Source organism: Mustela erminea, chromosome 10 (genome assembly GCF_009829155.1).
Source record: "Mustela erminea isolate mMusErm1 chromosome 10, mMusErm1.Pri, whole genome shotgun sequence".
NCBI lineage: Eukaryota > Metazoa > Chordata > Mammalia > Carnivora > Mustelidae > Mustela > Mustela erminea.
In genome coordinates, this window is record NC_045623.1 from 86,371,637 (window position 1) to 86,396,323 (window position 24,687).

At 55.6% G+C, this 24,687-nt stretch overlaps 1 protein-coding gene across 1 annotated transcript; it reads right to left on the reverse strand.

Moving 5' to 3' along the window:
* Positions 1 to 5,588: 5,588 nt before the first annotated feature.
* SERINC2 (serine incorporator 2) lies at positions 5,589 to 24,386 on the reverse strand. The gene is made up of 10 exons (XM_032361546.1): positions 24,265 to 24,386; positions 14,750 to 14,911; positions 13,793 to 13,986; positions 13,280 to 13,359; positions 12,748 to 12,885; positions 11,867 to 12,036; positions 10,087 to 10,177; positions 9,633 to 9,774; positions 7,108 to 7,326; positions 5,589 to 6,161 (listed from the first exon to the last, which is right to left on the reverse strand). Exons 1-10 carry the CDS (start codon positions 24,301 to 24,303, stop codon positions 6,026 to 6,028), a joined length of 1,371 nt encoding a protein of 456 aa, XP_032217437.1. The 5' UTR covers positions 24,304 to 24,386; the 3' UTR covers positions 5,589 to 6,025.
* Positions 24,387 to 24,687: the final 301 nt, after the last annotated feature.

Consider the following 24,687-nt stretch of genomic DNA (forward strand, 5'->3'; position numbering starts at 1 on the left):
CCCATTGCCCCCAAGGCATTGTGGAAGACAGAGGGCAGGTCTAGACCTTGCCTTTGCCCCTGTCACAGTCCCTGTGCCCGCCCAATGTCGGGGCTGCCAACAGAGGTGTTTGGGGACAAGGTGAGGAAGCAGCAGGTGCACACTGAGGAGGCACGGCGGGGACAGGTTGAGCGCTGTCACCATAGCGGGACACCACGATCCTTGCAACGGCACTTGTTTAAAAGACAGAAAAGGCCCAACCAGCTGTACTTGCAAGTCTGCAGTCTGCAAGGTCTGGACACCATAGCCTGGGCTTTCCCACCTCTGCCCACGCCCCTCACCATGAGGCGGCAGCTCCTGGGCTCTGGAGCGGACCTGCCCTCTCACTGCAGAGCCTCTGCCATGCCCCGCCATGGGGAGGCCTCACCCCTACCGTAGGTCTTAGGTTCAAAGCCACGTCTTGGAGTTTTCTTCTGACCCTGCACATCTCAGTAAGAGCCATCAGACCTCTTGACCCAGCCCAGGACACCTCTCCCTCCTACTTGGCGACAAGCCCTCCAGACCCTGAGCTTTCCCATGGCTATTCCAGAATCAATAATTTTTGTTGCCATAGTCAGTCAGTCAACTAACATGGCTCTCACTGAGCACATTCTCTTTATCAGGCTCTGTTCTAGGTACCAGGGATACTGTAAACAATGAGGGTAGGTTCTCCCCTTGTTGACTTTAGGAAGAGTCAGACGATACAGGGAAAACCACACAAAGGACACAGAATCGCTCCCAGTAACGATGGCTATGCTGAGAAACAGAGAGTGCACTAAGGAAAATGGGGAGGTTGATTTAGACTGGGGGGTAGGGGAGACTGGGGGGGTCAGGGCCTCCATCTTCCTCCTCCCTAACAGAATTCCTATTCTGTGCACTAACAGGCTTGCTTAGGGGTCAAAGCTCCTTCTTCCAGGCTGGATACCCAGGAGCCCGCCACTCACCACATGTTGGCTCCTGTTACTATTTTCGTCCCCACTTCCTGCCACCATCATTTACGCCCACCCTGAGCAGAGCCAAGGGCTGGCGTCCCTGGAGGTAGAGAGAAGGCTAAGGCGACCTCAACTGTTGGCCTAGCCTTTTGTCTCAGTTCCTGAGGACTGACAGCCAGGGAAAGGAAGGAGTCACGGTTCTTGGGGACCCCCACTCTGAGCCCAGAATGGTGCCACGCCCTTTAAAGACATGCCTTTCCTGACCATGGCAACGTCCCACGGGGCGGGGGCTACTATAAGCCCCATTCTGCAGATGGGGAAACTGAGACCCAGAGAGGCCACAGTAGCTAGGTGCAAAGCCAAGGTAAAAACCTAAAGGGCCTTGGCTCTGGGCTCCATGCCCTTCGTGCAACCCAACAAGCTTCCAGAATCGACACAACAGCTGATGGCAGCAAAGACAAAACAAAATGGAACGGAAGAAAGAAAACCACTGAAAACAATATAAATGCCCATCAACTGAGGATCAGTGAAGTGACTTATAGAATATTCGTTCAGGAGGCTCCCTTGCTGCTGCTTGAAGAAGTGAAGCAGGTGAATGCTTTTCGCACTCTTGTACTGTCGGCCATGAACACACCTTGGAGCTAAAATGATCTTGGGCGCCTGGATGGCTCAGTGGGTTAAGCCTCTGCCTTCAGCTCAGGTCATGATCTCAGGATCCTGGGATTGAGCCCCGCATCAGGCTCCCTGCTCAGCGGGGAGCCTGCTTCCCACCCCCGCTCCCCTACCTCTCCGCCTACTTGTGATCTCTGTCTGTCAAATAAATAAATAAATAAAATCTTAAAAAAAAACAACTAAGTTATAAAATGATCTCCAAGTGGGTATGAAGCTCAGTGCACACATGTGCCATGAACAGCACCTGTTCATTTGTTTTATGACATCTCACTTTCTATCCAAAGCCCCATCCCTCCAGGCTGGTAGGAAATTCAACCTCAGCCCTTCTTCACTGTCCTCCCCAGCACACTCGGGGTCCACTCCGAGATAGTGCAAAAGTCCTGGGGTCACATAGAGCCATGAGACAGCGGCAGAGTGGGAGAGACCTGTTGCCTGGTGGAAACTGAATTTCCATTCCCCCAGACACCTCCTTCCCCAGGCCTGAGCAGCTCCCCTAACTCAGCAGGAACTGGGGTGCCCACCCTTGCTCAGGGAACACACAACCTTCTGTTTCTTCTTCACAGAGAACTTCTTTAGGGTCTCGGAGAAATGGCCCATCTCTCATCAAGTTCCTACAGAGGCTCTTTCTCTCTCCTCTCCCTCCAGGAGGCACCTCGGCTGCCCTCTCACTGCCCCTCCCCCACTGCCCAGAAGCTTCTCAACAGACTGGGCTTTTGGTTGCCAAAGCTAGCAGGGGAAGTTATTTTGCAAGTAACCTCCTTCTCCTGCTTCCCACACTTCCTCAAAACTCCCCCAAGGCAGGGAGATCTAGAACTTTCTTCTCCTGTGTGTTTCCTAAAGGAGAAAAAAAATTACTATCTCAAAAAACTATCTTGTCAGTTTCTCCTGATACTAAACATATGTATATTATATAAATGCATATAGTATACATTTATTTCCAAATATATACATGAATACTGCGTGTGTGTGCTATACTCTTACCATCCAATAGTCCTGAGTCATGGAGACCAGTTTCTCTAGTTTATTATTTTTATTATTGCTGAAATTAATGATCATCTCGCATGTCATATCAGAAATACATTCAGCAGCGAGGAACTAATACCCAACCACCAGGGGCTGAAACACGTGACATTTGTTTTCCTCACATAACAGAAGCACAGGGACAGGCCCAGCAGGACACGTCAAGCACCCAGAGCCCTTCCAGTTCTCTGTACTAGGTCCTCACCTTGTTGGTTTCTCACCCTCAGGCTTGTTGCCTCACTGTCCCAAGATAGCTGCTGCAGCCCCAGCCATCTCATTCGTGTTAAGATAGAAAAAGGGGAGAAGGAGCAGCCTCCCCAAAGAAGAAAAACAGCCCCTTTCCTGGAACTGCCCCTTAGCCTTCTCCTTCAGATGCCATTAGTGGGCTCGTTATGAGGTACCCACTCCTCTCCAGGAAGCTGCAAAGGGACCCCTTGACTTTTCCAGCCTTCGTGATACTGGCTAGAAAGGGAGAGGGGATGAGGAATGTCTGCTGGTTAACCGCATCATCTGGCTCCGCCAAGCACCAGGCTTTATGGTTTACAAAACCACCATTGTTGCCATTTTACAGAAGCGAGGTGGGGCACACAGGACTGGAGCTGAGCCCAGAGAGCTTTCCAGTCCCCACACTGATCTGTGGGCTTCATACCTGCTCTGCCCAGAGAGCCCTTCAACAGTCTGGTCCAGAGCTATGGTCACAGACCTGCCTGTCAGGGACTAGCCCACAAAAAGGGCAGTGTCCTATGGGCCTGTCCCACAGACCCATGAAAGACAGGAGGTGACAAAAGAAAGTGAGAGGGGAGAGAGCCCACGGAGGAGAGCGTATGAAGGAAAAGAGATGGGAGGTCAGAAAGGAGGGGGGTGTGGAGGAGGGAGGAAGAAGGGGTAGGGAGGAAGGGGGAGAGAAAGGGAGGAGGGGAGGGAGGGAGGACATGTGGAAGCCATGGTGCTGGGCAGTAGGAGACAAGGGGCCAGACCCTCTGCAAGCCAGACCCTGCAGCCAGGTCCCTGGGTGGGCAGCAGTCAGCCCTGACATCCGCCCCCACCTCCACCACAATGCCCACCAGGTGAGTGAGTGTGACCACCACCTGACTGGGGGACTGAATGGCCACTGGGGAAATAACATGGGGGGGCGGGGCGGGGGGAGGCTCTTTGATCTGTCTGGGAGAAATCCAGGTGGCTTCTCAGAGGTGGTGACCTCCAACTTGGGACATGAAACTCCTTCACCGGGCGTTCAGACTCTTCAGCCAGGCCTTGCCTCCTTCCCGATTAGGCCCACCCTGGCCTAGACCCTGGCCCAGAACTCATGCTCAGTGCATGTTTGTTGAATGAATACTTTGAAAACTGTAGAGCAACATGGTACAAAAGCAGGATAAAATAGTTCACTTCTACAAATTCATTTAAAAAACAAAAAGGTTATCAGGAGCATGGTGTGGGCTTTTTCTCCCAAAGGTGAAAGGAGGAAAGACAGGAGGTTCGGGCTGCTCCATGGAGAGGGTTTCCTTGGCCTGAAACGTACCCAGGGCCAAGACCTTCCCCAGGATCTGTCCCAGGGTTGAGAGACAACATCCTCTGCCCCTCCCCTAGCCCCCACCCCACCCCTTCTCTTCATTCCCGGGCCCTGGCACCTGTCCCAGCTACCAACCCTCCCCTTCATTCAGGGAAATCCTTCTAAAATACCACCTTGACCATGTCACTGCTCTGTTTGAAGCCTTCCAGAACTTCCCCATGATTACCTCACACCTTCACTGCTTCTACCCTGCTCCAAAACCTTCCACAGCTCCCCTCTGCACTGAGGGTAACATCTGGTCTCTTCGCCTTGGCCCTCGAAGGCCTGTGTGATTGGGTCCCGGCCCACCTCTCAGCTCAGCATCTCCTGACCTGCACGCTCCACGATGACCAGCCACCCCGCACTCCACACTGTCCTGGAACGCCCCACTCTCTCTTGTTCGCATGCTGTCCCCTCTGCCTCGAGCATTTTCATTCCTCTAGAGCTGGCTGGTGTCCACTCATTCTGTAGGATGTCTGTCCTCATGCCCAGCCCATGGCAGGCCTCCCCTCAGTATAGCCCGGGAACCCCCACAGCCCTTGTGACCCACGAGCTCCCTGGAAACAGGCTGTGTCCCTGGCCACTGCACCCCCAGCACCCAGCAAACCCAGTCACGTCCTATCTATTTGTCACACCCACAAATAGAGGGGGTGCATGGCCTGTGGGCAGCCACCATGTCGGGACCAGGCTCTGGGGCCACAGTTAGGAGCCTGTTGTTCCCGCTGCATTACTATGTGCCTTCAGAGATGGGAACCCATGGTGCTTATGGGGCACCCGCCGGGCTGCTAGATCCATGCCTCACAGCAGCTCGGGAGCACGAGGCGTCCGTTCAACTGAAGGGTGAGCAGCCAGTGCCCAGAGAGGTAGGACTCGCCTGGAGACCCACGCAAGCCCCACGGCTTCCAAGATTCACCGGATCCAGACCCACTCGGCTGACTCCAATGCATGTCCCACCATGCCCTAAGTCTGGGGCTGGGACAGATTTTTCTCTGCATTCCCCAAGGCACCTGGCCCAGAGCTGGTGACAAGGACTATGGCTCTGGCAAGAAGAAGGAGTAGGACCCTGGCGGCAGACTGGAGATGGACGGGAGCTCAGGGCGGGCACTGGCAGGACGATGAAGATGGCCCCATCAGCCACCAAACTCTCCACTCCACCCTGACTCTGGCCTCACCACCCGCCATGTGGACACTGCTGCAGTGCCTTTCCTGGCTCCCAGACTCCCTTTCTCCTCCTTCCCCTGTAGTCTCCCCTTCCTCCACCCCAAGGCTCTCCAGGCCTTACAGAACAGAGTCTGGGGTCCCTCATCTGGCCTCCTCTGCTCTGACATTGTTTCTGCCCCCACACTGGCCCCAGAAGGCAAGGTGGCCGCGCCCGAGTGTGGGGGGCACAGGACACGGGCAGGTACATACATTAGCTGCTTTATTGCGCGAAGTTGTGGAGACTCAGTAAGGCACGGAGTCCCAGAAGGGGGCGGCGCGCCCTGGGGGATGTGGTCAGCACCACCCGGGGCCTCAGTGCTGGGGACCCCATCCTGGGGAGTGGCTCTGAGGGTTTGTCTCCTTGGGATCCCTCTCTGGGAGAGCCTGAAAATAAGGGCCCCTTTTTTCCCAAGAGGGCGAGTGCAGGGGATGGGGGACAAGGGTAAGGAAGAGGCAGCTCTGTGGTCTGGAGGCAGTGGGAAGGTGGGGCTCAGGTTTGGGTCTGAGGTTCCCTATCCCCAAAGGCACTAAGAACAGGGGGCCCAGCTCCGGAGCAAGTCCTGGAGGTGGGCTGGAGTAGGGGCTCAGCGTGGCTGACTCCCTGAGCCCCAAGGTACCAGTTGGGCGGGCCGCCTCAGCTGAAGTCCCGGTTTGGCAGGAGGAGAGGGGCCACCAGGGTCCACAGGTAAAGGAGCAGCCCCGCCCAGCTGGCGCAGATCTTCACCCACACGGCGGTCCACGTGCTGATCAACTTCCGGGTCTCGCCGGGTCTGGAACACACCATCGTCCCAGTGACCTCAGTCCTGGTCCTAACCCTACGACCCAGTTGTGACTCCTGACTTCGACTCTGGCTCTTACTCTGTAACTCTAGCCCCCCCATCTCTGATATTTTTGATACTAGGCCTTGGTTCTGTCTTTGACCTTAAATGTGGCTTTTGATTAATACCACAGACCTGATGCTGACCTCGATTTCAACACTGACCCCAGTCCTAGACTCTAACATTATAACCTGACTCCTGGTCCCTGCCTTTGGGACCCCAGAGCTCCTGACCTTAGTCCTGACCTCCAACCTTGACTCTGACCCTCAATCCTATAACTCCATCCCTGAACCCTGACCTTAAGACCAAGTTCTGATATCTCTGACCTTAATTCCAACCCTTGACTCTGTAACACCAGTCCTGAGCCCTGACCTTGTTACTCTGATCTTAGTTCCGTGACCTGGCAACTTCAATCCTGGCTTTATAGCCTGCTAACCCCAATTCTAACCAGAAGAATCAAATCTGTGGCTTTATGTGGCCCCAGTCCCCAGCCCTTGACTTCAGGACTCCTATTCTTGACCCTGTAACCAATTCTAAACTCACACTCTAAATCCTCATCCTCCAGTCATGAATCCCAACTCTGACCTTATACTCTTGATCTGTAAGCCTCATCTGCCCTTGCACAGGACCAGCATCCCCTCCTGTAACCGCCCCCCCAACACCCTTTCTCAGGCACTTAGGGAAGGCACAAGCTACTGAGCAGACTGTCCTGGCAGCTGGGGACTGGATGTGCAGACTCTGCGGAGGGTCCCAGACAGACCCCTCTGTGGCCAAACCTGCCGCAGGCATCAGGAGAAGCCGGGATAGAGGGAGGGGGGTGGGGGAGGGGAGGGGATGTATGCGGCGCCCACGCCTCTGCACAGCCCACACAGTCCATGCCCGGCCTGGGTTCGTGTACCTGTACCAGTTGGTAAGGGTCATCATGATGTGCAGGGACGCAAGCACCAGGCAGAAGTGGAAGAAGGAGTAGCTGTAGGTGACGCCGTCCTGCTCATTGTCGAAGGCCTGGCCCCGGCACTCTGCCACCACCTGCCGCTGCTGCATGATCTCTGGCGCCGACTGGCCCTCCTCTGTCTGCATCAGGCTGTTCACCTGCCGGTGGTCCGAGGAGCGCAGCCTGTCGGGGAGGGAAGGGAGAGACAGGGAGGAAGCCCCCGGGGGCCTCGTGAGCCATGGCATTGGTCCTAAGGGTGGGCATGGTGGTTCCAGGCCCTTGGGGCCTGGTGTCCTGGTGGTGAGGCTCTGGGCCCACCCACTCACTGCTCTGACTCTGAACACCACTTCCACTTCCTGTGTGGCCTTAGGCAAGACACTTAACCTCTCTGAGCCTCTGTAAAATGAGGGGTTACAGTACCTCCCTTGTAGAGCTGCCAGGAGCAGTAATAAGGTAAAGCCCTCAGCACTGTGCCCAGCACAGAGTATAAACTAGAGAAACAGGCGCTGTTATTCGGGCTGTCCTACTGCCAATCCCGAAAATATATACTGAGTACCCAGTACTGCAAGGGACCATCCCCAGGACAGCATTCACTGGCCATATTAATAATGAAGAGTACTCATTTGCCATTAAGTTTGTTTTCCTTCTAGAGTAGTTTTACTAATGACGTCCCCTTTCTTCATGTTTATGATAAAAAAAAAAAAACCCACCAGCAGTAATGATTTTTTTGGTCATTTCTGTAATGGGGTCTTAATGTTTTAAATAGTATTTAATGGAGTGAGACACACGGGCAATTCTGAAAATCCAACTCGCATTTGGGAAAAAAAAGTGACCCAGAAGGAGATGGGGACCGCATCCCACCATGCTGAGAAGTCACCCGCGGAGCTTCCCCTGACCCCTGTCATCATCAGACATCATGGGGATCTCCAGCGCTTGGGAGCCCAGGTCCTGGTGACACGGCTGGACAGGCAGCCGTCCTCAGTGGTCCCTGTCCTTGTGGCTGCACCTGCTTCCTTGCTCTCTGGGTTTTAAGAACTGTGTGCTGAGGGGGCACCTGGGTGGCTCAGTCAGTTAGGTGTCCTATTCTTGATTTCGACTCGGGTCACGATCTCAGGGTTGCAGGATCGAGCCCTGTGTCTGGCTCTGCACTCAGCAGGAGGTCTGCCTGAGATTCTCTCTCTGCATCTCCCTCTGCCCCTCCTCCTGCATTCTCTCTTTCTCTTTCTCTTGAATAAATAAATAAAACTTTAAAAAGCACTACGCTTTTTTAAGCCCCCTGGGCTCTCAGAGGCACAGCCCCGTGACCACAGTCCAGGGAGGTGAGTCTGGGGAGCAGCAGGGGCGCCACTCTGAGTCTGGGGGCTCTGCAGCCACCATGCAGGCTCAGACAGGGGGCCGCTCCTCTTGAACCTCCCGTCTCCTTATCTGTACAGGGAGGGGATCTGGGTCTTCCCTGGTTGAGAAAACCATCAAATGAGGCAACAAAGCGTGACTTCCTCAGGCTTTGAAAAAAGGGCGAAACAAAATATGAAACAGCCTCAGAATGTTGGGAGACAGGTGTGCTGCTTAGAAGAAAACATGCCCTGCCCGGAATGGATGGGCGACTCCGGGAGGGCAGGGGCCTGGGCAGAGGCCTCCTCCAGGCAGCCATGCAGGGATGGAGAGCAGCGCCGGCCGCGGGCCCCGCAGAGGCCCACAACAGCCACTCACTTGCTGCCCCCCCAGCTGTGCAAACTCTCCCAGTTACTTGCAATAAAAGCAAACAATGATTTGGCACCGACTACTTGCCAAGTTCTTTTCTCAGGGCCTTATGCATACTAACTCATCGACCGCCCTTCCACAACCCTGCGAAGTAGGGACTATTTTTATCCTTGTTTGACAGCTAAGCAAACCAAGGCACAGAAAGGTGCAAGATCGCCCCGCTGCTAAGTGGTATGGCCAGGTTCAAACACAGGCAGTTTGGCTCCAGAGTCCACACTGATAAGCCCTTGCTAAGAGGCTCCTTTAAAAAAAAGCTGTTCTGTGCTATTCAGTCTGAGCTGCCCTCTCCCAGGTGACATTGTGGGGTCCCCACCACCCCTGGCATTGGAGCTTACCATCCTCCATCATCACAAAAGCTCAGAAAGGTGAAGCCACTTGCCCTGAGACCCCACAGCAGGTGAGTGACACAGCCCACCCCTGCTGGCCGCAGTCCAGGCTTCTTCCCTGCCCCCTCCCCCGCCGCGAGTTGCCTTCACCCCACTGAGCTGGACACATGCCAGGCTGGTGTGCAAGAAGGGGGCTCTGGGCCAGGAGGCAGCGTCCAACCATGCCCCTGCTGCCCAGTCACGCTGAACCCTCAGAGAGATTCCATTCTGCACAAGCACAGGGCTGGACCTGTGTTTGCTAAGGGCACTTCCTCCTTGGGGTCGGGGCTCCCATGTCCTCCCCTCCCTCGCACGCTCAGGCGAGTATGATGCCCCCCCAGAAGTCAGATGCCTCCCCCATACCCGATGAAGAGCGTGCACAGGATAAAGACAATGAGTCCCACGATGTTCGGGGCATCCCACCAGTGAGTCTCGTAGCCATCAGGGCCCGCCAGGATCGTCCCGTTGCCGAAGTGGGTCAGCAGGTGGGGGTTGCATTTCTGGTCTAGAGATGGGAGCATGGTCCCCCTCAGCCCCTATAGGCCAGGTCTGAGGAAGGGTCGAGAGCCAACCCGAATGGACAGACAGACATACAACTGACCATCCAAATCCCAGCAACAGACAGCACTTGGCAGACAAACGACAGAGAAAAGAGTTCCAGGAACAGCTAGGGTCCTCCTACCTCCCTGAAGGACTAAGAGGGGGTACAGGCTGGGCTGAGATGTCCCTGTCACCTGTGAGGGTCCCCAGCCCGCTGGTAGCCTTCTGCTGACCCAGGAATGAGCCCAGGCTTCCCCAAACCCAGGCCTGTACTCACCGGGGACACTGGACAGGGCAAGCCAGGTGACAAACATGGTGTAGAGCGTGATGACCGAGGCCTGCAGCAGACCCGAGTTGGGCTGGGCTTCCTGGTAAAAGCGGTCCATCAGGAAGAGCCCCGTCAGACCTGGGGGGGTGGGGGCGCCCCACCTGCACCTAGCTCGCTCACACCACACCGGGGGACCTCAGGAGCCCCCGCCACCCTAGAGCCATCCCATCCCACACCCCTCAGGAGAACACAACCCCTGGGCCACCCACCCACCACCCACCTTGCCCACTCAAAGGTGGAGTCCTCGTTCTTTCTCTAACAGACTATCCCCATCGCTCCCCTCTGAGAACGCCGCCCCAGAGCGGCACCCGCTCACATTCTGAATTAAAGCCCTCCTTGCTTTGCTCCTGCCTTCGTTTCCACCTGCCCCCCACCCCCGCCAGCAAGCTCTTCCCCACCGACTGCGCTCCAGCCAAGCTGGCCTCCTCTCTGTCCACAGAACCCACTAAACCCTCTCCCACCTCAGGGCCTTTGCACTCGCTGTGCCCACTCCCTGACATGGTCCTCCCCAACATCACACAGCCAGCCTCTCCTTGGCTTTCAGGCCTCAGCTTGGGCGTTCTCAGTGAGGCCCGAACACCCTCACCCCCGCGGCAGCACCCGCTCCCCTCCCTGCCGGCCCCCCCCACCTTTGCCCACTCTCTTTTATTTCCCACATAGCATGTATGATCCCAAATTATCTCCCTTGGCCTCGTCTCCTGCCAGCTGTTCTTCCCCACCCTCACCACACACACGCTTGGAAACAGGAATCCAAACTTTGATAAGCAGCACAGGCTCGGGGTCCAATCTGCCAGCGCCGCCCCCCGGCTCACCCCCCGCCCCCCAAGCTGTGCGACCTCAGGCGTGTCTCTCTCCTCCTCTCAGCCTCCCCATACTGGTCTGGAAAGTGGGGGTGATGGTGATGCCCGGACTACGTGACAGGAGAGGGCATGGAGCTGCTGTTAGTCTCCCCTCACAGCTACATCCCAACATCTCCGAGAGCCCAGCACACAGCAAGCGCTCTGGAAGTCGTCGCTGAATGAATACTGATTGCTGTGTGAGCTGGGACACAGGCATTACTCTCTCTGGGCTTCAGTTTTCTCACCGGGAAATAGAGGCTCAGATGAGAAGGGAGGTTCTCCACCTTTCTGCTAAAGACCCTCAAAGGCTCCCCAGGCTACCTGTGAAACCCCCAGTGGGCTGAGATCTCATCCTCAACCGTGAGGCACTGCTGGGCTATGGCTCTCTTGCTGAAGAGCTCACGATGACCTGGGAGGCCCAGCCGTTATGCCAGAGGGTCTGGGACTGGGGACTGCAACAGCACCTCCCAACACCGTTTGCTGAGGGGATCTGGGAGATGTCACTCTGTGATCCTCCCTAAGGGTCTCCCGATTTCCACAAAGACAACAAGGATAACAATAGTTAATACCTGATAGATATCTATAGGCCAGGCCCTGTTCTCTGGGTTCACAAACTCTATCTCAATCCTGCAAATAACTCCAAAGCGTAGGTATTACCCTCATTTCTACATGGGAGAAGAGAGAAGCACAGAGGGGGTAAGGCACTTTCCCAAGGACACCCAGCAAGTAGCCATGAAAGCTATGACTCGAAGCCAAGGAGGCCAACTCGGGAGCCCACACCCTTAGCCTCTATGACTGATGGCCTTTCCCCAAGACCCGCAGGTTCCTACCAGAAGTCCCCCCACACCAAGGGGCCCGGCGTCAGGACGGGCAGAGACAAGCAGACTCACCTGGACCTTGGGCAGAACGGCGACAATGGAGACACAGAAGCAGAGAGTGAGGTTGAGGCCGATGAAGACCTTGCCTTCGTAGCAGGGGCCGGGATGAGTGTAGTAGATGAACAGCAATGTCACGGCCGCGATGGACAGCGTGTAGAAGAGGAGGGTGAAGAAGAAGAGGCCTGGGCAGGAGGGGTGGCGACAGGCTGGGTCAGGAGGCATAGAGACCCCCCCACCCTTGAGGGGGGCTTGTCGGGCAGCCCCATGTGTGGGCCCTCGGCTTCCTCAACGGAGGAATGATATCAGTGTCCGTCACTCACCAGCTCCTGGATGAGCTGTGGCCCCATCTTGAAATAAAAGGACTCACTTGCCATGAATAAGTTAATCATGGAAAGAAATACAGTGAACACAAGAGTCTTTCATAAAGTCCACTGGCCGCACAGGGACCCGCTGAAGCCCAGCTCTCTCATCGTAGAGACTGGCCACTTTCGAGAGGCATTGAAACCTAACCGGCCCCTCACTGAGCCCTCCTCCTTGGTCAGCACAGGAGAATGGAAAGGGAGCTGAGCAGGGACCTGCTCTGCCCACAGGGCTTCAGGGACCCAGTGTTTTTCTGTTTGGTCTGGGCTGGCTGCGTGAGGCCCATCCTGCAGGAACCGCTGAACTAGACCCCACCAAGGCCTCTCTGGTCCGGCTCCCCTCTTACCGCCCCCCAAAGTCACCCCAGGACCAGCTGCCCCTGCCCACACACACATCCCCCCTTCCTTCCATCAGCCCCAGTTGGTTCCACTGCCGCCCCAGAACATGGGCCACTCCAGATGCCCCCTGAGGCTTTCCTCCAGCTTGGGGACCCACTGCTGCTCAGGCTATGACGACATCGGGACATCGCTCACCTGCATACCAGGCCCGGGAGTCACACTCCTCGGCCTTGCACAGCCACCGCTGGTTCCAGCAGTGAGCGAAGTCGATAAGCAGCACCAGCTGGATGAGGGTGAAGAGGAAGGAGCCCACGACACCGAAGTAGAACCAGACTGCGTGGGGAGAGGGAACAGGGGTGAGGGGGCGAGGCAGCGGGGAGGCAGCCCGAGGGCCAGGCTTTATGCCATGCCCTGCAATGGGGAGCCTGGGAAGTAGCAATATCCATGCTCTCGGGGACCCCCTAGGCATGTATGGAGAGGCAGCATGGCAGGGCATGGGGCAGGGGTGATGCTGGCCCCACCAACCCCCAACCCCCCAGCCCACCGCCATATCGCCCAAAGGCCATGTGGCCAAACACCAGAGCGCTGTCTCCTACCCAGCCAGCAGCAGCCTGAGGTCTGTGTACCGAGGCAAAGTGCAACCCCCACCGGTGCTCCTCCCTCTGGAGACCCCACCTCCCTCCTGGGACCCACCCCCCACCCAGACCCTCCCACCAAGACCACCTACTGTTGGAGAAGGAGCCCTCAGGGATATAAAATGCGCCCACGGTGATGGCCACGAGGATCAGGAACTTAAAGAACCAAAATCTGTTGGGGGATAGACCAGGGCGCTAAGTGGGGGGAGGGGACCAGGGCTGGCCCCCAGAACCCCTACCCCCAAGAGCAGGTCCTGGGTCCTGGGGCAAGTGAAGAGGGGCTTTCTGATGGTCTGATGAGCACAGTCTACCCCGGCCCTAGAAAAATCCCTGAGGGACAGAGGGAAGGACTAAGTCAGAGCGACGGTGGCCACCCAGGTTCTTGTCCCAACTGTGTCACTTAAGTGCTGTGTGGCCTTAAGCATGTTCTCACCCTTTCTGACTTGTATTTCTTCATCTGAGAAGTGGAAAGAGCTAAATGAGCTGATCGTGGTGCTCTGGTGGCTCCTGAGTCTGGGGCAGGGCCCAGACACCGCTGGAGACCGGTCAGGGGCAGAAACTACGGTGGGGGTCCCGGCTGCAGGCTGGGGGGGGGGTGCCCTCACCCGTTCTGGATGGCAGCCCTGGGGTCCCGGCTGCTGCGCACGCAGATCATGAACAGGGTGAAGAGGAAGAAAAAGGCCGCCGTCGCAAAGCACATGCGGTAGACGGCCCGGTGGCCGAGCAGGGAACCACAGTCGATGTGGCCCTGAAGGATGACGGGCGTCGTTGTGGCCCCCTCCTCACACACCCACGGCAGCTGTGGGGAGACAGAGCAGCGTGAAGGCCCCCTGCCCGCAGAACCCTGGGCCAACTCTGCCAAGGCTCCCCACTTCCCCGCCATCTGGACCCCCTCCCAGCCCTGGGGCTGAAGTCCTGTGAGTGGCCCCTGGGGACAGATCGTGACTCCCTGCTTGCTTCCCTGCTGTCGCCCCCACGGCCTCCGGACCGCACGGCACTGTGGGAAGCAGGACTGAGTGTTCTCCCCACCACTTACGCCAGAACCCCCGGGGACTCCAGGGGAAAGTGAGACTCCAGGGCTTTCTCAGACAGAACCAGTGTTTGAGGTGCAGTCCGAGAGTCTGCATTTCTAGCACACTCCCAAGGGCATTCCCACTTCCCCGTACACTGAAATGTCAGAGCCACTGGCCCAAAGACGGCCCCGGGCCTGTGTCAGGTTCTGAGATGCTGGGATGAAGGGAAGACTGAGGACCCCAAACAGGGCTCGAGAACTAAGGAGGGAAAAGCACGGCCCAGGGCCAGCATCCAGGTGGGGGACAATGATGATCCATTGTCCATAAGATTCTCCAAAGGACCCCAGGCTTATGAGAAACAAACTCTCCTCCCTACGTGAAGAAACGCCCCCATCTCCACCCCCGGGACACTCCTGCCCAGCCTTCTCGATGAGCTGGGACCTCAAATCGCATGCCTCCTCCACCCCAGGCCTGGAGCAGCTGGGCCTGCACTTGAAAGCTGGGTCCCACGGGCTGCCCCACCGCCCTGCCTGCCGCGGGACCCCTCACCTTGTGCAGCCGACTCTCCACGCTGGGGCTCAGCATGATGATGGACACCAAGACCCCCAGGAAGAGGAAGGCCGTGAAGATGAGACGGGTCACCGTGGAGTTGGGGCTGGAGGGGCAGCAGCTACACAGGACACAGGGGGCAGAGCCGCAGAGGCAGGACACCTGTGGGAAGGACAGGGCCGTGGTGGGGGGACGGTCCCCTTACTCCCTGCCTCCTCTCCTCTTCCCCCTCCCCCTCCCCCTTCCCCAGACAAGCAGGAGCACCCTCTACCTGCCCTCTCCATGTCTCCAGATCTTTGCCAAGCCTGCCCTCCCTGGACCAGGCAGGGGCGCCCTCTTCCTCCTCAGACATGATCCCATCGAAGGTTCAAGCCCCAAAGGGCTCCAAGGAAACCAAGTTTCGAAAAGGTTGGGTCACGCTGTTTCTTAGGTAGGGGGAGGCAGCGTGGTGAAGGATGGATGGATGGATGGATGGATGGATGGATGGATGGATGGGTGGATGGATGATGGATGGATGGATGGATGGATGAATGGATGGGTGGACCGCTCCAGACCAGCTCCAACATGGATAAGCTGTGCAGTGGCCCTATACACCTCACTCAACCTCTCTGAACCTCAGTTTCCTCTTCCATAAGATGGGAATCATAACAGTATCAACTTTTCACAGGAATTTTAAATTACAACACACTCCGGCTTTCTTTTCCCCCCTCGCGGTTTAGCGTTTCTCCCTGGGACTGGCTTTCTCGTTTAACTCATGTTTGTCCACCTCCTGTTTCCAGCATGTGAGCTCCGTCAGGGTCCGGGGTTTGGTTCGCTGTGTAGACCCAGCTTGGCTCACTACAGGAGCTCAGGGACTATGGACTAACAAATGTAACGTGTTTGGCGTGGACCCAGACACATGTAAAGTCCGCAAGGAACAGTCGGCCTGGGATAACCATGTGCTGAAGGAATGGAAGACAGAGTCGTGAGGGGCTGTGATCTCCTGCTCTGGGGCTTGCCCTGTCCCGGACAGCAGGGACGGTCTTCCCCTCCCCCCACTGGCCCCTCCCCCTCTCCCAGCTCGGCTGCCCAAGCTGCCATCAGCCCCTACCCTCCCTGGGGCCGGCTGAAATCATGTGGGGCCTGGTGAGGCCACTCTGTTCCCAGCTGGCATCCCAAAACAGACTGACCCCTCTGGGGAGGGGACCTACATGCAAACACATCCGGTCACCAGTTTCTCTCCCCTGAGACCACCCCAGCTCTTCACCCGGGTATGTAAGAGTCAAGAGCTCTCAGGAAAGACACCCAACAACCATTCCCCCGGTCATGGTCGTTGTTGCCCTGAGTGTCACTGACAGGGGCCTACTTCAGACTGGGGATGCAGGGTCCCTTCCTTGAAGAAGTGACATTTGAGCTGAGCCAAAGAATGAGGGGGCCCTCCCCCAAGCAGGGGGAAGAAAGAGTGTTCCAGACAGAGGGAGCACAGGCAGAGGGCAGCTCTGGGGCGGGCAGGAGCTGGGCGATGGAGGAAGAGAAAGAGGCCCCTTGTGGCCAAAGCTTTGGGGGCAGATGGCGAGTGGCAGGTGGGGAGGTCAGCCAGGCTGGCGGGGCCGGGCCGCCATGTGCAGAGCCCTGGGGTTGATCCTAGAAGCAGAGGGCATCCATTGAGGGTCTGAAGTTAGGAGGGACAGGAACAGGCTTACGCTGAAAGACCGCCTCAGTGGAGGGCAGGCTGAAAGGGGCACCTTCCTCCTCAGAGACCCTGCGGCATTCAACTTTCTGGAATGGTCTCAACGTGTGTGACACACTCTGCTTGAGGTGTAGCTGCAGTCCCGTCTCCCCTTCCCTTCCTCCCAAGAGCAGAAACGCCCCTGGAAATGTTCCTTGTTACCCATCTCTCTCACCTACAAGGCCAAGTACAACATGGTGGCTAAATGGAACGCCGGCAGAATGAATTTCCTCTTCATGGTTCAAATCCTAACTGGCCCAGCAACTCCTGGTTACATCTTGCAGCTCTCACCCCAAGCCCTGCCCTCCACCCCTGACTGCCTTTTGGGGGTGAGGGGATAAGCAAATGCCAGAAATGTATTTTATAAACCGTAAAGAACATTCTGGCTATGAGACAGACTAGCGATCAGCCCCATTTTACAGATGAGGAAACCAAGATCAGAGAAGTTAAGATGATGCCAGAGCCACCCAGCAAGAGGACAGCAGTACTAAGATTCAAGAAGAGGGACAGCATCCCTTTAGGAGTTGCTGGGTCCTGTGGTAAGCCCCTTATCTACACGACCCCATCACTGACGTTCCACTTTATAGACGGGGAAAATGACTCGGAAGAGTGACACGACCAAGGTCACAGGGCAGGTAAGCCAAGGAGCTGGGGTTCAAGCTCATGTCTGTCTGTATCAAGGGCCCACTAGCTCACTGATGGCAGTCTTACTTAACTTCAAAATATCCCAGGGATGGAAACAACCCCTCGGCTGCCAGAGGAAACCCATAGTGGCCCACGAGCACCGGTCTCAGGAACCATTTGTTAAAGTGCCCAAGTCAGGGCCTGGTTCTGAGTTGTTACCACTTCAATCTGAGACATTTGACACATAAGAAAAACAGCCGTGGGGCCCTCGGGGAGACTGGCCTTTCAATTCACCCTGATTCTTGGAGATCAAAAGCCAGGTGTTCCTGACATCCGAAACCTGGGATTTCCAAGGGCCAGTAGCCAGAGAGAGGAGGTCGGGGAGAGAAACACACAGCAGCCCCCACCCCCGCCCCCACCAGCGGCTGTTGACGCATCCCTGGAATCCCTCATGCCTTCTGACCCAGTCTCTGCTCCCCTAGGCATCACTCCTACAAGAACCTCCTCTTGCACAAGTACCAGCCCCCAGGGGTAAGGGCAGACGCGTGCATACGCACACACATACACTCACACACAAGTTCACTGTGGCACTGCTCATACCTAGAAAGTACTAGGGGGGATCTAAATGCCCATCCGTACATCATGGTCCCTACAAGGGATCTCCACTAAGTGCTGCAGACATGTAGGTAACACTTAGAGGGGTACATGTAACAAAGTATAGGGAAATATCAATTCTACCTCAATAAAGCTGATTTTGTTGTTAAAAGAAAAAATTTTTAGATTAAGACGAAAAACCAAAATAGGCACAAAGCTTTGGGTTTTATGAGCTTATCAGAATCTCAAGAGACTGCCAATAACCTACATGTCCAATGCTAGGGGCCCGTGGTGGTCCCTTTACTCCATGGAACGTTACAGGGGCAGGAAAGAAACAAGTCACCGGGACACAGGGCAACACAGACTAACATTTATGACACAAGGTGAAAGGCCAAGGCAGACATGACATTGCTCCTGTGCTAAGATTACACTCCCGCTCCCAGTGGGGCTCAGGGGAGTAGCAGCAACAGAGCAACACCGAAACACTGGGCATGGTTTCGCAGTAGCCTGGTTCTTGGAATGGGGAATCAGCTCTTAGAAAGCCCTGGGTCTTATAGTTTTCAGGCTGCAAGTCTCCTTGGCATTCATCTGGTCTGGCCTATCTCTATTGAAGAATCACCCAGAAGGCAGCCTTCTGCTGCTTACACACCACCAATGACAAGGAGCTCACCACCCACTGAGGCGAGCTGGACAGCTCTGGAACCATGTGCGGTTTGGCCTGGTGGGAACAGGCTGTCGCCGATCACTCACACTCTCTCCTGGTTGCCCCGAAAGCCAGGGATGTGGGTTCTCGGGACCATTCCTCGGGCACCAGGAAGGCAGGGGAGGCAGCTAGGGTTGGGGCCACAGTTTAAAGTTGTTTTGTTTCAAATAAACTGACCTAGGAGCACCTGGGTGGCTCAGTTGGTTAAGTGCCCACCTTCAGCTCAGGTCGTGATGGAGTCCCGCGTCAGGCCCCCTGCTCAGCGGGGAGTCTGCTTCTCCCTCTTCCTCTGCTCTGTGTGTGCATGTGCTCTCTCTCTCTCTCTCTCTCAAATAAACAAAGTAAATCTTAAAAATAAATAAATAAACTGATCCTCCACTTCTGGGTATTAGTCAAAAGCAAGGACTCAGACAGATACCTGCAAACCCATGTTTATAACAGCATTATTCACAATAGTCGAAAGGTAGCAGAAGGCCCCCCTGTGTCCATGAACTGATGTATGATCAATAAACACAGTGTGGGATACCCATACAAGGGACTATTAATGAGCCTTAAAGAGGAAGGACATTTTGGGGGTGCCTGGGTGGCTCAGTGAGTTAAGCCTCTGCCTTCGGCTCAGGTCATAATCTCAGGGTCCTGGATTGAGCCCCACATTGGGCTCTCTGCTCAGTGGGGAGCCTGCTTCCTCCTCTCTCTCTCTGCCTGCCTCTCTGCCTACTTGTAATCTGTCTGTCAAATAAAATAAATAAATAAATAAATAAAGGGCACCTGGGTGGCTCAGTGGGTTAAAGCCTCTGCCTTCGGCTCAGGTCATGATCCTAGGGTCCTGGGATCGAGCCCCGCATCGGGCTCTCTGCTCCTCGGAGAGCCTGCTTCCTCCTCTCTCTCTCTCTGCCTGCCTCTCTGCCTACTTGTGATCTCTGTCTGTCAAATAAATAAAAATCTTTAAAAATAAATAAATAAATAAATAAAAAGGAAGGAAGGACACTTTGACACCTGCTACAATACAGATGGACCGTGGAGACATTGTGGCAAATGAAATAAATCAGACACCGAAGGACAAATGTCCTTTGATTCCACTGATATGAGGACCTAGAGCAGTCAGATTCACAGAATCAGAAAGTAGACTTGGGGCTTCCACGGGCTGGGGAGAGGGGCATGGAGAGTTATCAATGAACGGGTAGCAAGTTTCAATTGGGGAAGGATGAGAAAGTTCTGGAGATGAATGGTGGAGATATTCTCACAACAACGTTAATGTAATTAATGCCATTGAACCACACATTTAAAAATGGTTAAAATGGTCCGTTTTATGTTATGTGTATGTTACCACAATCGGGAAAAAGGAGGGATCTGTTTTCAAGGGAGGGTAAGAAGTCAGCCAGGTGAGGAAGGGAGAGATGTTCCTACAAAGGGAACAACAGCACGGGCAAAACTGCAAGAAACACTCTCTTAGGGGCAGCTATCAAGAGAAGAAGGCAGAGGGCTGATGCAAGTGTTGGCCAAGGTCTCTACGGGCCGCGCCAAGGAGTCTGCACTTTTCCTGAAGGCAATGAGCAAGCATCACGCAGGAGAAGCGGAGCATCAGATCTGCATTACCGGGAGACCGCTTCGGCCACAGATGGAAGACAGATGCCGGGGGCGGTGCCCAGTACCTCTAGGAACAGGGAGAGCGAGCTAGCAGAACAGACGCCAAGGGAAAGGAGGCAGAGCCTAGAGCTTTTCTTGTGTGTTTCAACCCACAGTATTTCCCCTTTTGGATACTACCGTTCATTTGGGATGATATCAGTTCAATATCATGAAAATCAATAGGTATTTTAAAAAAATTTTAGAAAGTTATTTATTTATTTGACAGAGAGACACAGAGAGAGAGAGGGAACACAAGCAGGGGAAGTAGAAGAGGGAGAAGCAGGCTTCCTGCCGGACACTGGGATCGCAAGTGGAGCCTAAGGCAGCCACCCAGGCGCCCTTGATAACCATAAAATAAATAAATAAATAAATACACACACACACACACATATACACACACATATATATTTGATATATATAATATGTCACGGTACATCATGTATATGTCATGAAATAAATTACAAGCTTCTTGAAAACTAAACAAAAGTTACAATGCAAATTTCTTAAAAGATTTTATTATTATTTTTTTTTATTTGCTAGAGAGAGAGAGAACACAAGCAGAGGGAGCGACAGGCAGAGGGAGGAGCAGGCTCCCCGCCGAGCAAGAAGCCCGATGTGGGGCTCCATCCCAGGAACCTGGAATCATGACCTGAGCCGAAGGCAAAGGCTTAACTGATGGAGACACCCAGGCGCCCCTAAAGATTTTATTTTTAAGTAATCTCTACACCCAGCATGGGGCTCAAACTCACAGCCCTGAGATCAAGAGTCACATGCTCTGCTGACTGAGCCAGCCAGGTGTCCCTAAAGTGGTAAATTTTTATGTGACGTACATTTTGCCACCATTGGGACAAATTGGGATGGGGTGCACCTTGCAGACTCTGTGAACAGCTCCAATACTGGCCAAGCCAACCGGGGAACAGAGGAAACCCAGCAGAAAAGCGGTCGGCCCCCGAACTACTCAGGGCACACGCACCACCACGGGCAGCACTAATAGATCACCTAGTCTGGGCATAGCCACCAGCTTGCAGGAGAGCCTTAGACAGGTCTCTTTTCCCTGCTGTGGGACTCAGTTTCCTCAGCCATAAGATGGGCCGTGAAGTGGCTCAGAGCCCAGGTCTACCGTCAGTCCCAGTGTCCCTGGTCCCCCACTTCCTCGAATGTGATCTGGAGCACTTTCTCACTTCGGGATGCTTACAGCGGCCACTGCAGGCCAGCTTCGTGCGAAGTATGTCAGCGCGCCCCCTCCATCCCGCTTAATCCTCACAAAGACGGGCACCATTGCTCTCTCCACTTCTTCACTCTCTGCCCCTGAGGGAGGGGTGAGGGGACTGTGGCCGCAGTCACACAGCCCGGGAGAGGCCACGCCAGGATCTGAGTCCCATCCTCTGCCATTCCATGCTCCCTTGAATGCAGAGCACAGACAGATCCAATGGCTTTCAGATATTAGGCAAGGCCCTCCCTAGGCATTTGCTCACCCTCTAGGCCACCAAGTGTCGGCTGGCCTGGTGACTCCCACTGCATCATGGGCCCATCTTACCTCCTCTGAGCCAGGGCTTACCCTTGGCCAAATACAAATGCTGACCGAAAGGCATGATGGGTAGATGCAAACGGGTCATGCCTGGAAGTCTTCTCCCTGGATCCACAGACTCCAGAATGTTCCCCGAAAGATGCCCAGGAACCCCCTACTAAAACTTTCCTCCTATGGCGCACATCTCTGTTGAAACAGGTTGTTTTTGATTTGTTGTTTCTTTGGTTTTTTTAAGTAGGCTCCACACTGGGCATGGAGCCCAGCACGGGGTTTGAACTCACAACCCTGAGATCAAGACCTGAGCTGAGACGAAGAGTCAGTTGCTTAATTGACTGAACCACCCAGGCGCCCCTGAAATAGGTTATCAGTGTCCAGTAATACCCAAATGTACCACTTAATACTGTGTGGCTGTGGGGAAATCACCTTCCCTCTCTGATCCAGTTTTGTCTGGATCATTTCTGTCTGTCATTTTGTCTGTCATTTCTGTGAAATGGGAATCACGAGAACTGCCTCACCGGGCCTGTGGCTAAAGTGAACGAGAAGACACACACACAGAGCTCACCACACGCTGGCTTGTGCCACCACTGAACAGCACCGGGTCCTGAGTGAGAACGCCCTGGTCGTGGCTGCTATTGGTATCATTAACGGAGATAAGGCGACTGTGTTAGAGGGCAAGCGAGAGAACCAACCAGACAGCACGGCAAGGGCTCAGCACAGTGCCTGGCATGTGGTAGGAAATCAGTAAATGTCTGAGGTCAGAAGCCCCAGGGAGGCCACTTGAAAAGAGGGACAGGTCCCCTGCAGACATTAGATACTCACTAAGTGGACCTCCCAGTTCTACCCTGGACCAGCGCTGTCCCTCAGGCACCCGGGATGTGAAGAAAGGGAAGGTGTGGGCGGAAGCCTGGACCACGAATCAGATTTTAATCTTGACTGTCCAGCTTCCCATCCGTTGTCTGTGCAACCTACAGGAAGTCAGCTAACCTCTCTGAGCCGCAGTTTGTTGAGGGTTTGAGCCAGCCTGTCAGGTGCCTTCTGGTCCCGGCGCTGTAAGATTCCATGACTCAGTGGCCAACTTAGGCTGCAAAGGGATTCTCCACCCACTCTCCAGGAGGTTACAATAGTGCCACTCACTGTGGCCAGGAAGTAGGTGGGGCACTTTTCGATCTCCCTCAAACAGAACCGTGGAGAAGGCAGATGGGGAGACAGAGGCACAGGGAATTGGCAAGTGGCCTCTCAGCCTCTCAACATGGACCACTCCCAGGCCAGCCTGGCCAAATGGAAAACTGGTCAACCTCAAGGAAGCGCTCTCTCCCCTACCAAGAAGTAAACCCTTCCTGGCCAGACCCAGCCCAAACCTAGAATTCGCTGGGCAGAAAGGAATCTCAGAGACCTGTTCTTCATTCCTGTGGGCATGGGCCCACACATGCGCACATATGCTTCACAAGTAGGTAAATGGAGGCCCAGAGAGAACAAAAGAGTCCAGGGGCCCACTCTAGAGCCTCTTGGTGCATACATCTTTCTCAGAAAATGGTTGCAAAGTAATCTCCAGATCCCTAAGCTCACCAACCCTACAGCCCATACACACACACACACACACACACACACACACACACAGAGGAATCAGGGACAAAGGAAAGCAAGTCCTGAGATTTGCAGCCACCAGACCCCCCTCTTCTCTCTGCTTCTCTTTGTGTAGGGCAGAGGGGGAGGGAGCTGCCTGAATGAACCTCAGATTTAATGAGGGGAAGAGGGAAAGGAGAGGGGGCTGGGAAAAGGGAAAGGAAAAGGGGCCTCCCAGCTCCTCCCCTTTGCTGGCTGCAGCCCCAAAGCAGTACCCCACCACCACCACCACCCGCACACTCTAGCCTCCCTCAATTCCTGGGTCTTCCAAGCCAGAGCTGGGCCTGCTGGCAGTTGGCAACCCAAACCCATCTCACTCAAGCGTTGCTTAGGAAGGCGGATAGGGGCTTCCTCTCCACCCCCATTTCAGGCTCCCGGGCCTAAAGGCCTGGGGCTCACGGGGGAAGTCCCCAGGACTTAGAGCGAGCTAGTCTGAAAGAGGCAGAGACCAGGATGCCGAAAGACAGGCTGGACCATAGGACATTCGGACACCCGTCAGGCAATGACTGATGGAGAAGCCACGGACGGACAAAGAGAGCGGGATAAACAAATGGACAGAAACAAATGTCCGACAAATATAAATGCGCAAATTGAGGTCGGCGGGCCGGGAGAGACAGACTGACGGACGGATTGCCAGAGGGACAGAAAAAGACACTGCAGAGTGGGGCAGGGACTAGGCGGACCACACAAAGAAGTAAGAACGTCTGAGAGAGACGACAGGCAGACGGCGAAAATGTCCCCAAGTTGGGCGAGGTGGGGCCCCAGCGCGCACCCCCAGCCCGGGTTCTGGGCCTCAGTCTCCCCAGTCCCCGGGAGGGGAGCCCTCCCAAGGCCCGCCCCTCCCCCCGCCCCGCCACCCGGGCGCGCCCCAACCCCTCCCCCGCGGTAACCCGAGCACCGGACACCAGCTGTCCCCGGCGCCCGCTGGTCCGGGATGGGGGTGGGAGGACCGAGGGACTGGGGGACCCGAGGGGCGCGGTGGCGGGGTGCGGGCCCAGAAAGACAAGTTTGGAGGAAGGAAAAAGAAGAAACTATGTGGAGGAAGAAGACGGGACAAAAGTGCGGGGCCGAAGAAGGAGCGGGCGGCGCGCGGGTGGGTCAGGACTCACGCAGCTGAGCACGGAGCAGGCCCCCAGGCAGGCCCCCATGGTGGCGGCGCGGGGCACAGGGCGCGGGGCGCGGGCGGCGGGATTGCTGGGGCTCTGGGCGCCCGGTCCTGGTCCCGCCCCGTCCCGGTCGGGCTCCGCCCCCGCCCCCGCCCCGCCCCGCCCCACCTGCCGAAGCCTCTCGCCGCTTTCCGACGACGCTCGGAGCCTCCGGGGACTCACCTGGGGCAGGTGTGCCCGGAAAGACCGGTAGGGAAAGTGACCTGGCCTGGGACTCCCGCAGCCATGTGAGGCGTGCAGCGGTACCCGATTCTGCCCCAGGTTCAAGCCCTGTTACAAAGCGAGGTTTTGGAAATACCGAGACCTGGGTTCAAACCCCAATGAGGCCACAGCGCGACCCTACAATACTGTCCCCTCACAAGGGGC

Coding starts and splice junctions, on each gene's coding strand:
- SERINC2 (XM_032361546.1), bottom strand. CDS start 24,303: ATGGGGGCCTGCCTGGGGGCCTGCTCCGTGCTCAGCTGC. Junction 13,360..13,792: donor AGGGCTGCCATCCAGAACGG/GTGAGGGCACCC, acceptor ATCCCCCAACAG/ATTTTGGTTCTTTAAGTTCC. Junction 10,178..11,866: donor CCGTTCTGCCCAAGGTCCAG/GTGAGTCTGCTT, acceptor CGCTTTTACCAG/GAAGCCCAGCCCAACTCGGG.